A 10,770-nucleotide genomic window follows, 5' to 3' on the forward strand; every position below is an offset into this window, starting at 1 on the left:
ATTCCCTTCGCGGCCTTCGCTGGGCAAAACCTGCTCGGGGGGGCTCACGACCCCCTGCATTTTGGGGCCGGCGGGGACGGGTGCAGGTCTCTGTGCAGCCCCCGGCCTGGGCGCAGGGAGCTCGACAGCACATGGCTGAGCTTGGAGGGACCTCTGGAGGTGTCTGCCGCAAGCCCCTGTGCAAAGCAAAGCAGGGACTGGCTCCTCGGCACCCCGACATGGAGCACCAGTGCCGTGGGGTGCAATGCAGGGCTGCGCTGGGGACCCCGCAGCCCCTGCCACACACATGTGCTGGCACACAGCTCAAAACAAAATCTCTGGAGATGGAGGTGTAACAGCAACAGCAGCCAGCAGTGCCTCCCCACGTCGACTCACAACTGATTAAGGGGATGCAGCCCCGGGGTGCCACACTGGCCCTCATGGCCCCTCCTGTTCCCACTCAGGGTGTCCTCCAGGATTTTAGCTGCCAACAAGGGTATTTGTCCCAATACGGTTGTGATGATGGCAGCTCCTCTTCCAGCCTTGCTGGACAAAAATGGAAGCATGTGTGCTGCATGGCAGCAGAATTCCCGGGCACCCTGCTTACGTCCCAAGGGAGCAGGTCCTGCCTCCCAGCCCGTACTCCCAGCTCACTGTCACTGGCTCCTTGCCAGAGCCAGCCATGCCCTAGGCACGTGGGGCCCTGCATCCACAGTTTCTCCTGGACTTTGCCTCCATGAGGCCGCCAGTGGGGCTGTGTTTGTGGGGTCTCATCCTACCCTTTACCCAGGGAAGGTGTCAGAGTGGTTCCTCCAGCAGCACAGCCAAGGGAGACTGCGGAGGGCGTGGGACAGGACCATAAAACATGCACAGTGGTCAGAAAATAGCAAAGCTGGGCTCCAGACTGTTTGAGGGTGCTTAATTGGGGCAGTTTTCTCTGAAACTGGGGTTTTGTCCTATTATCTTTGGGGAGAGCCCAGGAGAAGGGGGATTAGAGTGGTCAAAAGCCTGTGACACCCAGGTAGCCGCAGGCATAGGGGTGTGAGAGCACTGGTCACATCCTTCACCTGCTGTACAGGCAGCAGGCAGCCTCTGTGGCAGCACAGAGCAGGGGGCTCAACTTTTCACCTGCCGGTGAGTCACTTGGCAGAAGAGGAAACCTCTGACGGCACAGAGGATGTGGCTGCTGTGCCCCTGCCTTGTGCAAAAGGTGCCCCAACGGCTGTGGTATATAGGGCACAGCCAGCTCCCTCCCCACAGTCCCACTGCACACTCAGCACTGTGGCTGCACCAGCCACGGAATGAGACCATCTGGCCGTGGTGGTGCTGGCAGTGCCCCCTGCAGTGCAGGATCACCTCCACTCTCCCCCTGGGCGGCCTCCCCAGTGCTAATCCCCAGACTAACTGCCTGCCCTGTCTGTGTTGTGGGGCCCGGCACAATGGCATTGCCCACATTCCCGGACTCTGTTCTCAGCTGGCTACCACAGCCTCCCAGCCCCACAGAGAGATGGACTGGGGACCCGAAATGCCCCATGCACTGACGGTGAGCCCAGCCCAGGCACGATGTCCCGGGAATGGAGAAGTGGCAGGAGCAGGAGTGGGGCACTGTGTGCTGCTGCCGGCACAGCACTGCCGTGGGGACCTGAGGTGCCACATGGCCCCGCTGGAGCGGCGAGAGGAGAGTGACGGTGATGACAGGGCTTTGCCAAGGCTATGGTGGCTCAGGCACTGCTGAGGTGCAAGCTGGGAGGAGCAGGGGTGCAGGCAGGGACATGGAGTGCAGGTGTCACCGTGCAGGACAGAGCCCTGAGCTGGTGTGATTTTGTGGCGCCGTGGCCGTGCCAATGTCAGCCCAAGCCCGGCAGGGCGGGCAGCTCTCCAGACGGACATTTAAGCAGATTAACTAATTACCTGCACCTTGGCAGGGTCCCACGGCCCAGTGGCTGCTAGGGCGCTGTGTGCCCATGGCAAAGCAGCTGGGAGGCAGGTGTGGGGCAGATGGGTAACAGGGACCCCCAGACCTTCCCCAGGACCCTGCTAGGCAGTCCGGCAGCGCCCCAGCCGCCTCGCGCCTACCCTTTGGCGGCCGCGGGGCCAGCCTCGGCCACATCCCGTGCTGAGGTGCCACCGCACTGCTCGCTCCGGGCGATCCTTCCCGTCCCGCGGGCAGAATCTCCCCTCTGCCGCCCCACCGTGTCCTGTCCTGCGGGGACGTGTCCCGGTGCCCCTCCAGAAGCCGCGTCACAGAGACACCCGCGCCACGGGGGACCCGATCCCGAGAGCCCACCCTGGATGAGCCCCAGGACTCGCCCGCCCCCATGCTCGGTCCCGCGGGTCCCGTCCCGACGCAGCGGCCCCGGCCGTGCCCCGCGCCCCCCCTCCCGGTGCAGGCGGGCTCCCGCGCGGGTGCCCGCGGCTCGGGGCGGCGCGTGACCGGCTGCCGCCGCCGCCGCCGCCGCCCGCTCCGCTGCAGAGCCCGGCCCGCCCGCACCGGCACCGGCACCGGCAGGTCAGCGCGGGGGGCTGCGGCCCCCGGGGCACCGGCACTGGGGCCGCCGGGGCTGTGGCGGGCGGCGGGAGGGGGCTGGCGGCACCACGGCCCGCGCACCGGGCACCGAGCGGCGGGGCCGGCCCGGCGCGCTGCGGGCGGGGTCGGCGGGATGCGGCGGCCGAACCGTCCCCGCTCTGGTCCCGCACCGGCCGCGGCCCGGCCCCGCAGCGCAGCCCCCGCCGGCTCCTGCACACGCACCGCGGGGCCGCCGCCGCAGCAGCCTGACGGTCCCGGCCCCGTTCCCGGCCCGGCGGGGCTGAGCCGCGTGTGCGGCGGTGGCGCGGGGCACCGGGCCGGGCATCCCCGCCGGGATGCGGCCGGGACTCGCCAAGGTGAACGGTGCGTGGCAGAGCGGGGCTGCCGGGGACGCCGGGAGAGGGCACTGGGGACGGAGAACCGGGGAGGGGACACCGGGAGGGGAACCGGGGATGGAGCACCGGGGAGGGGACATTGGGGATGGAGCACCAGGAAAGGGACATCGTGGACGCTGGAGGTCGGGAGCACTACACACCAAGGACCACCCGCACCAGAGACACTGCGATGGGGAGCACCGGGGACACTGGGAAGGAAAAGACTGGGAATGGGGCCACCGGGGATAGGGACAGCTGGGAACAGGGCTCAGGGCTACTCGAGAAGGGACAGTCAAGCCGCTGGCTCTCTCGCTGGGCAGTGGGTGGCCACGGGTACAGCAGCCCCACGGCCAGTTGCGCGAGTGCCCCGGGCGGCTGCTGTGGGTCCTGGCTCACCAGACCCCCATCCCCGCAGGGCCAGCTGGGTACTCACCATGGCTGCAGCACAGCTCGTCTCCTGGGGGATGCTCCTGGCCACCGTGGTCCCCGCCGGGGCCCAGGGTGGGCTGCCGGAAGGGATGTCTTTAGGCGAGGACCCCTTGCACAGCGCTGCCTGGGGACAGCAGTGGCCGGGCCCATCCCCCACCTGGGAGGCATCAGGGGAGCCGAGCGGCACCGGGGACTCCAGGAGGGAGCGCTGGGGGAGCAACAGCCCCGTGCACTGGTCCCCACCGCTGCAGGGGCATGGCACAGGGGCACCCCTGAAGATGGAAACCACTATGACGGGCACTGATACCAGGGCCTGGAGGGACGGCAGCACAGCCCTGGCTGTGACAGAGGAGCCGCTTGTCACCTGGCGAGGACATGAGGCTGAAGGCCAGGACAGCCCTCTGCCTCACAGCTCTGCACCGGGCACACTGGGCCCTGGGGTGCCCACGGACACAGGGCCACCCTGGGCAGGGCAGGGTCTGTCCCTATCAGGGCAGAATGCCACAAAGACAGCTGGCACTCCCAGCCCTTGGCCAACGGTATCCACCATTGCTCTGAACCCCCTGCCAGCAGTGGGAATGGGGACAGCAGATGCCCACACAGGGGGACAGACAGTGGTGGAGGGACCCACAGCAGCCCTGGAGCTGCCTCAGGATGCACAGCTCGCTCCAGCCAGCAGCCAGTCAGTCCCACTGGGCACTGTCCCTGTCTCCCACTCCACAGGCACGGGGCCAACCCATCGTCCCCACACCAGCCCTGGCTCTGCACAGCCAGTGAGCAGCTGGGGGAACACGGGAGGGCCCTCCAGCCCCTCCCTGGCTCTGCCAAACTCTGCCCCACAGCTGCCCCACACAACCCCATCCTGGGGACTGGCTGAGCCCTGGACCAGGGGGCTCCCGTCCCACCAGCGCAGCACCCGGAGGGCCCCGCTCAGCCACACCACCACCAGCCCCGGGGATGCAGCACCTCGCACGGACCCCGGGATGACTGGGCAGCGGGGACCCCAGCCCACCCCAGGGGCTGTCCTCAGCACCAGTCCTGCCCTCAGCACCAGTCCTGCGCCTCCACCCGCCTCCAGCACGGCCACCCTTGGCACCTCCAGCACAGGTAGGATCCAGCACAGTGCAGGGGACCCCTTGGTGGCAACCAAACACCCACAAATGCCAGTACCCTGCTTTGCCCTCTCTCACAGGGCTGCTGCCTGAGGAGGACATCGGCTCCCCACAGCGGGTCCGGGGTGCTGTGGGCGCTGTGAGCATCCCAAATGCCACCAAGACGACCCCACAGCCAGCAGCACATCCATCCACCACAGGGACACTCGGGACTAGACACTCAGGTGATGCAGGGCTGCATCCAAGCCCATCCATTCTGCAGATGCTGTGGGAGCCCATCCCCAGGGCATCAGGGCTGGTGGGGAGGATGGCAGCTATCTTGGGCTGCCCAGCCGGGACACTGTGACACCTTCAATCAGGATTGCACCTGACAACAGCCCTAATCTATTCCTGCCTGCAGGGATTAGTGCTAAGTGCTCGGCAGGTGGGGGCTTCCTCGGGGGGGTCGGGGACATGACCGGGGGATGCGACACCCCCTGCACTGTGGGTCCTGACAGAAAACCCTGGGAGGCACCAGCGTGCAGAGCCCTGGCCAGCACAGAGCATCCCCCACTGCACTCCTGGGGTGCCACAGCGTGGGGTGCAGGTGGGGGCTGGATGCGACCAGAGCCCCCACTCCCCACTGATTGTACCCCTCTTTCCTGCCTGCAGGCACCCTGGGGACGCAGCCCCCCACCCCAGGCACTGCAACCCCCTCAGCCACGTGGCGACGAGCAGGGGTGACGCCTCAGCCAGCCCCCCGAAATCCATCCTTGCTGCAGCCACAGCCACAGCCCAGCCGTGCCCCGCCAGTGCCAGGGGCCAACGGGACTGGGCTGCGCTGGACCGAGCTGCAGCACGAGCTGGGCTTCTCCTGGGAGGCCCATGTCTATGGGTTGGCTGCTTTCTTCCTGCTGCTGGCACTGGGATGCCTGGCAGGGCTAGCAGGGACGGCCATCCTGCGGCCCCCACACCTGCCCCACACTGTGGGGGCCCATGGGCTGCTGCTGGCTGCCTGCCTGCTGCGGGCCACCTTCCTGCTGCTGGACCCCTACGGGGCACGGGGCCGCCTGCCTGCCCCGGCACTGCTGCTGCTCAGCACGGCTCCCTTCCCGCTGCTGCTCGCCTCCTTTGCCCTCCTACTCCAGCGGCTCCAGCGCCTGGCCCAGCTGCGGCTGCTGCCGGCCCGGCTGCGGGGGCTGCCGGCGCTGGGGGCTGTTGCCGTCCTGCAGAGTGTGGTGCTGGGAGCCGCCGACCTGCTGCCGCCCCGGCTGGGCCCCGCCGCGCTGGGGCTGCAGGCGCTGGGCTGTGTGGCAGGAGCCCTGCTGCTGCTGGGGGGGCTCTGGGGGTGCTGGCGAGTGCTGCGGGCGCCCTGTGAGGAGCCAGGCCCAAGGCCAGGGGCGCGGGCGCTGCTGGCAGCAGCAGTGGCGGGGCTGCCGGTTTGCGGGCTGCAGCTCTACAGCGCTGTGTGGCTGCGAGGGGTCCTGGGGCCCCCTGGGCGCTTCTCCCGGCCCGGCTGGGTGGCACAGCTCTGGCTGCGGATCGGTGAGCTGGGCACAGCCCTGGCGCTGCTGGCAGCCACCACCGAGCATGTGTGCTGCCAGTGCCACCGCCAGAGCCCCACTGGCCACTCCTGCTGGGCCAAGGCACTGCGGTACTTCTGTGCTGGCCGCAAAGCTGAGGCGCCCGAGTACCCCAACAACTGCTACGACTGGGCCGGTGGGAGTGCCAGTGGTACCAGCGCAGAGCGGATACCCGCCAATGACATCTCCAAGAGCCTCATCCGCAACCCGGCGGAGCAGCTGCCCCTGCGGGCTCTCAAGGACAGCAACGAGGCCTGGGCGGCTGGTGCTGGGATGCCAGGGCTCAGCCCCAAGTGCCCCAACCTGCTGGCCGCCCGCTCCTGCGCCACCTTTGAGCAGGGCTCGTCCCCCTCACTCGGGGAGCTGGTCTTCCGCCCGCCGTCCCCCATTGACCTGCGCCGCAGCATTGACCAGGCACTCTGCCGCCGCCACCTCCTGCAGGACAGCCTCTTCAGCCGGCCCCGCCGTGGCTCGGGCACCTCACTGCATGGCTCCCCAGCCCCCAGCCCTGGCCTGGGGCGCATGGTGCGGTGCAGCTCCCTGACAGAGCTGCCCGGGCCCCGGCAACCCCCCGGCACCATCACCGTCACTGTCACCGCCTCAGCCAGCTCGCTGGAGAGCAGCTCACTGAAGATCAGCTGGAACCCCTGGCGCCACGGGCTGTCCTCACCTGACAGCCTGCCCCTGGACGAGGCTCCCAGCCGGGCCCCTCTCCTGGTGCCCGACGGACCCCCCGGCTGGGAGCGCGAGGGTCCCCGCAGCTTCCCAGCCCTTGGCAAGGCGGTGGACTCCCGCAGCCTCTCCAGCGACACCATTGAGCTCTGAGCCAGGGCCGAGCAGAGACTGAGGGTGCAGAGACTGAGGGACGAGCCCAGTGTGAGGGTGTGGGGGTCTGATCTTGCGCCCCTGCAGGGCCAGGCAGGGGCTGGCTCCATTTGTGCCAAATGAGAGAAATAAAGAATTTATGCTGGGAGGAGCTCCTGTTGGGATGTGGAGGTGGATAGCAGCACCTCCAGCCCCACCCCGATCCCGGCCCTCAACAGGTGAGCTGGGTGTGCAGAGCTTTATTTCCTGAGATATGGACACACAGAAAGATGGGCACACCCCGACGGACAAATGCAACGGCCACACTCATGCATCCAGCAGGGCCCCCCCTTGCCCAGCATGGCACCCCCAGCAACATGGGGCCCTCGGCCCGTCCAGTCTGGGAGGGGAGATGGGCTCTGCCTAGGGACATGGGGAGGAGGGGTGGGATGGGGGGGCAGCTCTCCCAGCCCCACAGCTCAGGGCAGAGGGGGGACCTAGCCCTTCACTGCCCCACAGGGAATGGCCTTATGGGAGGGGGGTCCTAACAGGGCCAGCAGCCCCAGCCTGGGGGTAGGCAGCAGGATCACCCTCTCACCTGCCCCCCACCTCCACCTGCCACGGTTCCAGGTCTCTCCTTTAGAGTACGAGGGGCTGGAGGCAGCATGCTGTGCCCCCCACACAGTGCCACACTGCCTGGCATCACCCCTCCAGACAGAGAAGGCTGCGTGGGAGCCCCTGGGATCAGGTACCCCTGGCTCTTTCTGCAGGGGGGAGAAAACGAGATCCTACGCTAAGGCGGGGCTGGGGGACGCATGCAGGGCACAGCACTGTGTGCAGGATGCAGCCTCGTCAGCCAGCCCTGCTGGGGGGGGCCCCACACCTCAGGCTGAGCCCGCCTCCCCATTCATGCCCAGCAGCCCCAGAGCTATCTGCCCTTCATGAAGCCATCGAGGACACGGTCGCTGCGGTCAGAGAGCCAGTAGCCGGCCATGGCAGCCACGGCACCGATGAAGATGGCGGTGAAGACCATGTCGCCCTTGGCAGCCAGTGTGGCGAGTGCACAGATCATCACACCAAAGAACATCTGCTGCAGCACCACCACCTCGTCGTCGGTCACGTCGTCAAAGAAGCCTTTTTCCGGGGCATCTGCGTGGACAGTGCTCGTGGAGAGGCACAGCCAAGCAGCCAGAGCCCCCCCATTGCCACCCACACCCTCTACTCATCCCCCCACACTGTGTGAGCCGTACCAGGGGGCTTGTCCTCGACACACTGCCCATCCCGGCGGACGTGGCCTTGGGCGCAGACGCAGCGGTAGCTGCCCTCCGTGTTCTCACACACCTCCTGTGCTCCGGTGCACACCGGCTCCTCGGCGCTGGCACACTCATCCACATCTGGGGGGGACACAGCGCTCAGGCAGGGCTCGGGCAGTGGGGAGGGGGCAGTACAGCCTGCCAGCCTATGGGAGGCACTCACCCAGGCACTTGGCTCCATCCCGCCAGTAGCCCTTGTTGCATTTCTTGCAGCGAGCCGGTCCGGCACCCATGCAGCCGATGCAAGCCGTGGAGCAGTCTGCCATGGGGAAAGGAGCCAGGGTTGGTGCTGGAGTCCCCTCCCATCCCAGCCAGGGCTGGCCTCAAGCAGGGGAGAGCCACCTGCACAGAAATCCTCCACCTCCTCCTGACCTCGGCACTCGTAGGAGCCCTCCGTGTTGACGCAGTACTGGTTGGCTCGGCAATGTGCCATCTCTGTGCCACACTCGTCGATGTCTGTGAGAGAACTGGGGACTGTCCTGCCGAGCCCTTGGCTCCTGAGACACAGCTGCCCACGGCCCCAAGCTCCCCCCGGACCCTCACTCACCGATGCAGCGGTGCTCGTGCAGTACCCAGCCCCTCTTGCAGCGAAGGCAGCTGGAGTCCTCAGGCCCCGTGCAGCGCCCGCATGCCTGGTAGCACTCTGTGGCCAGGGAGAGCTGGTGTGGGTGCAGGCAGGGGGAGCTGCCTGCACCCAGAGTCTGGGCAGCACCAGGGGAACCCCGGCTGCACAGCCCCCCTGGCCCCCACCTACCAGCACACATCAGGTGGCTCTTGTTCCTTGAGGCCTCGTAGTAGCCATCGCCACACTCGGCGCAGAAGGGGCCGCCATAGCCCGGGCTGCAGACACAGAGGCCGGTGCCGCGGCGTGTGCCGTCGCCATCGCATCGCCCATTGCCACTGCAGGGCTGCCGGGGCCCGCCAGCACAGGCTACACGGGGAGAGACCAGCCGGCTGACAGCTGGGGTGGGGTGGCAGCCAGGGGGGGCCCCTCCAGCCCCAGCACCACCCCACTCATCCCACAGCTACTCACGCCGACAGTCCGGGCCGTAGGTGCCGGGTGGGCAACAGAGCATCAGCCTGTCCACACACAGCCACTGGAAGAAGTCAGGGTGCTGCTGCTGCCTGGGGAGCGGGGACACAGTGCTCAGCCCCCTGCCATCCCCCTGCCCCCCCATGTCCCCATCCCCAGACTCACTCATGGAACCACCACTGCTCCACATGCTCCTCGCTCCGCTCCAGCAGCTGGTGGCAGGTGAAGTCCGAGGGAGCACAGACGCCCTCCAGCACCTCCAGGAGACGGGTCTCACTGCAGGGATACAGGAGTCAGTGTGGGGATACAGCCCCTGGGGCAGCTGGGCTCCCCCAGTTGTCACTGATTGGGGTCACTCACCTGTGCTGGTACTTGGACAGCTTCTCCTCCTCCCAGGCTGTGTTGCCCCCGCCAAAGCCCTCATGCTCTGTCCGCTCCAGGCCCTGGGCACAAGGCGGGGGAGGCAGCACAGCCATGGGACCCCCCGGTAACCTCCCTCCCCCTAAAGTCCCACAGAGCTGTGTCCCTCTCCTCCCCACAAAGGACACACCATCCCCCAGGATCTGCCACCCTCTCCTCTCCCTAGAACCCAGTCCCTGTGCCCCGGGACTCCCTCCCCTCCCTAGCGATGCTGTGGGAGTGCTCCACCTCGCCAGAGTCCCCCAAGCCACCCTTGTAACCACCCTGATCCTCCCGGCCTGTGCTGCCTCTGGCCGCCCTCGGCTACATCCCCCCTCCAAGAACCCGCTTCATCCCTGCTTACCACCACTGCCAGCCCGTGTCCCCCACGTCTGCCACCCGTGGGTCCCTCCCTGCACCGCCCCCTGGCCCCCGGCTCCCCGCCAGCAGGGGCTGTGTCACCCATCACCCCTGCCCCGCACCCTGCTGAAGCTGTCAGCGAGGCCGCGGCAGGCTCGGCACGGCTCGGCCCCGTCCCGGTGGGGGTCGGGGTCGGCGCGGGCGGCCAGCAGGACCCCCCCGAGCAGGGCGGCCCCCAGCAGGGCCTCCCCGAGCCCGGGCCCCCCGCGCCGGCCCGGCAGCGGCGCCATCGCGCTCCCGCCCCGCCCGCACCACGTGGGCCGCGCCCGCTGACTCAGCGCCGCCGGCCCCGCCAATGGCCGCGCGCCGCCGCCGCCGGCCCCCGCGCCCAGCCAATCCGCGCCCAGCCAGTCCGCGCCCAGCCAATCCGCGCCCAGCCAATCCGCGCTCAGCCAATCCGCACCGCCCGCCCGGCCCGCCCCCCGCGGCTGCAAGGGGCCAAGGCCAAGAGCCCCCGGCGCGGGGGGCGCGGGTGGGCTGCGGACAGTGACCCTGCACCGGACTCGCTCGGGCTGGGCGAGGCCCTCAACCCCCGATCCAAGGGCACACTCCCCATCACCACCCCCGCCCAGCTAAACCAGTCCTGTTCACCTTCCCCCCCTCCAGTCTAACTGGTGCAGCTCTCGCTCACCTCCCCAAACTGGCCCAGTTCCTTCTCACTGCCCCCAGATTTGCCCAGTTGCCCCTTATCCCACCTAGAACCGGTCCAATTCCCTCTCCCACTCCCCCCTCCAAACTGTCCCAGTTCCCCCTCATCCCACAATGAGCTGGTCCAGTTCCCCATCACCACTCCAAATTGGTCCAGTTCCCCATCCAAC

General features: G+C 68.1%; 2 protein-coding genes across 5 annotated transcripts; one reads left to right on the forward strand and one right to left on the reverse strand.

Moving 5' to 3' along the window:
* The first annotated feature begins 2,282 nt into the window (after positions 1-2,282).
* PRRT3 (proline rich transmembrane protein 3) lies at positions 2,283-6,956 on the forward strand. 2 transcript variants are annotated; one of them, XM_064667402.1, is made up of 4 exons: positions 2,283-2,488; positions 3,296-4,416; positions 4,502-4,645; positions 5,073-6,956. In XM_064667402.1, exons 1-4 carry the CDS (start codon positions 2,298-2,300, stop codon positions 6,806-6,808), a joined length of 3,192 nt encoding a protein of 1,063 aa, XP_064523472.1. In that variant the 5' UTR covers positions 2,283-2,297; the 3' UTR covers positions 6,809-6,956. The 2 variants fall into 2 exon arrangements, with proteins under 2 accessions (XP_064523472.1, XP_064523471.1); XM_064667401.1 differs by lacking the exon at positions 2,283-2,488 and adding an exon at positions 2,625-2,869.
* A 76-nt stretch (positions 6,957-7,032) lies between these two features.
* On the reverse strand, positions 7,033-10,197 carry CRELD1 (cysteine rich with EGF like domains 1). Of its 3 annotated transcripts, none has more exons than XM_064667426.1 (10): positions 10,015-10,197; positions 9,494-9,576; positions 9,299-9,409; positions 9,134-9,225; positions 8,855-9,031; positions 8,648-8,743; positions 8,473-8,556; positions 8,264-8,359; positions 8,038-8,181; positions 7,033-7,936 (listed from the first exon to the last, which is right to left on the reverse strand). In XM_064667426.1, the coding sequence occupies exons 1-10, from the start codon at positions 10,180-10,182 to the stop codon at positions 7,716-7,718; spliced, it is 1,272 nt and encodes a 423-aa protein (XP_064523496.1). In that variant the 5' UTR covers positions 10,183-10,197; the 3' UTR covers positions 7,033-7,715. The 3 variants fall into 3 exon arrangements, with proteins under 3 accessions (XP_064523496.1, XP_064523495.1, XP_064523494.1); XM_064667425.1 differs by having other exon boundaries at positions 8,443-8,556; XM_064667424.1 differs by having other exon boundaries at positions 8,855-9,061.
* Positions 10,198-10,770: the final 573 nt, after the last annotated feature.

This window comes from Pseudopipra pipra, chromosome 11, assembly GCF_036250125.1.
Source record: "Pseudopipra pipra isolate bDixPip1 chromosome 11, bDixPip1.hap1, whole genome shotgun sequence".
Taxonomy (NCBI): Eukaryota; Metazoa; Chordata; class Aves; order Passeriformes; family Pipridae; genus Pseudopipra; species Pseudopipra pipra.

What these genes read in the sequence shown, in the direction of transcription:
- PRRT3 (XM_064667401.1), top strand. Translation starts at nt 2,640, where the DNA reads ATGCGGCGGCCGAACCGTCCCCGCTCTGGTCCCGCACCGGCCGCGGCC. An exon ending in CCTTGGCACCTCCAGCACAG is followed by an intron (nt 4,417 to 4,501) that starts GTAGGATCCAGC and finishes CCTCTCTCACAG; the next exon opens with GGCTGCTGCCTGAGGAGGAC. An exon ending in ACTCGGGACTAGACACTCAG is followed by an intron (nt 4,646 to 5,072) that starts GTGATGCAGGGC and finishes TCCTGCCTGCAG; the next exon opens with GCACCCTGGGGACGCAGCCC.
- CRELD1 (XM_064667425.1), bottom strand. Translation starts at nt 10,182, where the DNA reads ATGGCGCCGCTGCCGGGCCGGCGCGGGGGGCCCGGGCTCGGGGAGGCC. An exon ending in GAGCAGTGGTGGTTCCATGA is followed by an intron (nt 9,226 to 9,298) that starts GTGAGTCTGGGG and finishes CCCGCTCCCCAG; the next exon opens with GCAGCAGCAGCACCCTGACT. An exon ending in TGTCGAGGACAAGCCCCCTG is followed by an intron (nt 7,937 to 8,037) that starts GTACGGCTCACA and finishes CTGTCCACGCAG; the next exon opens with ATGCCCCGGAAAAAGGCTTC.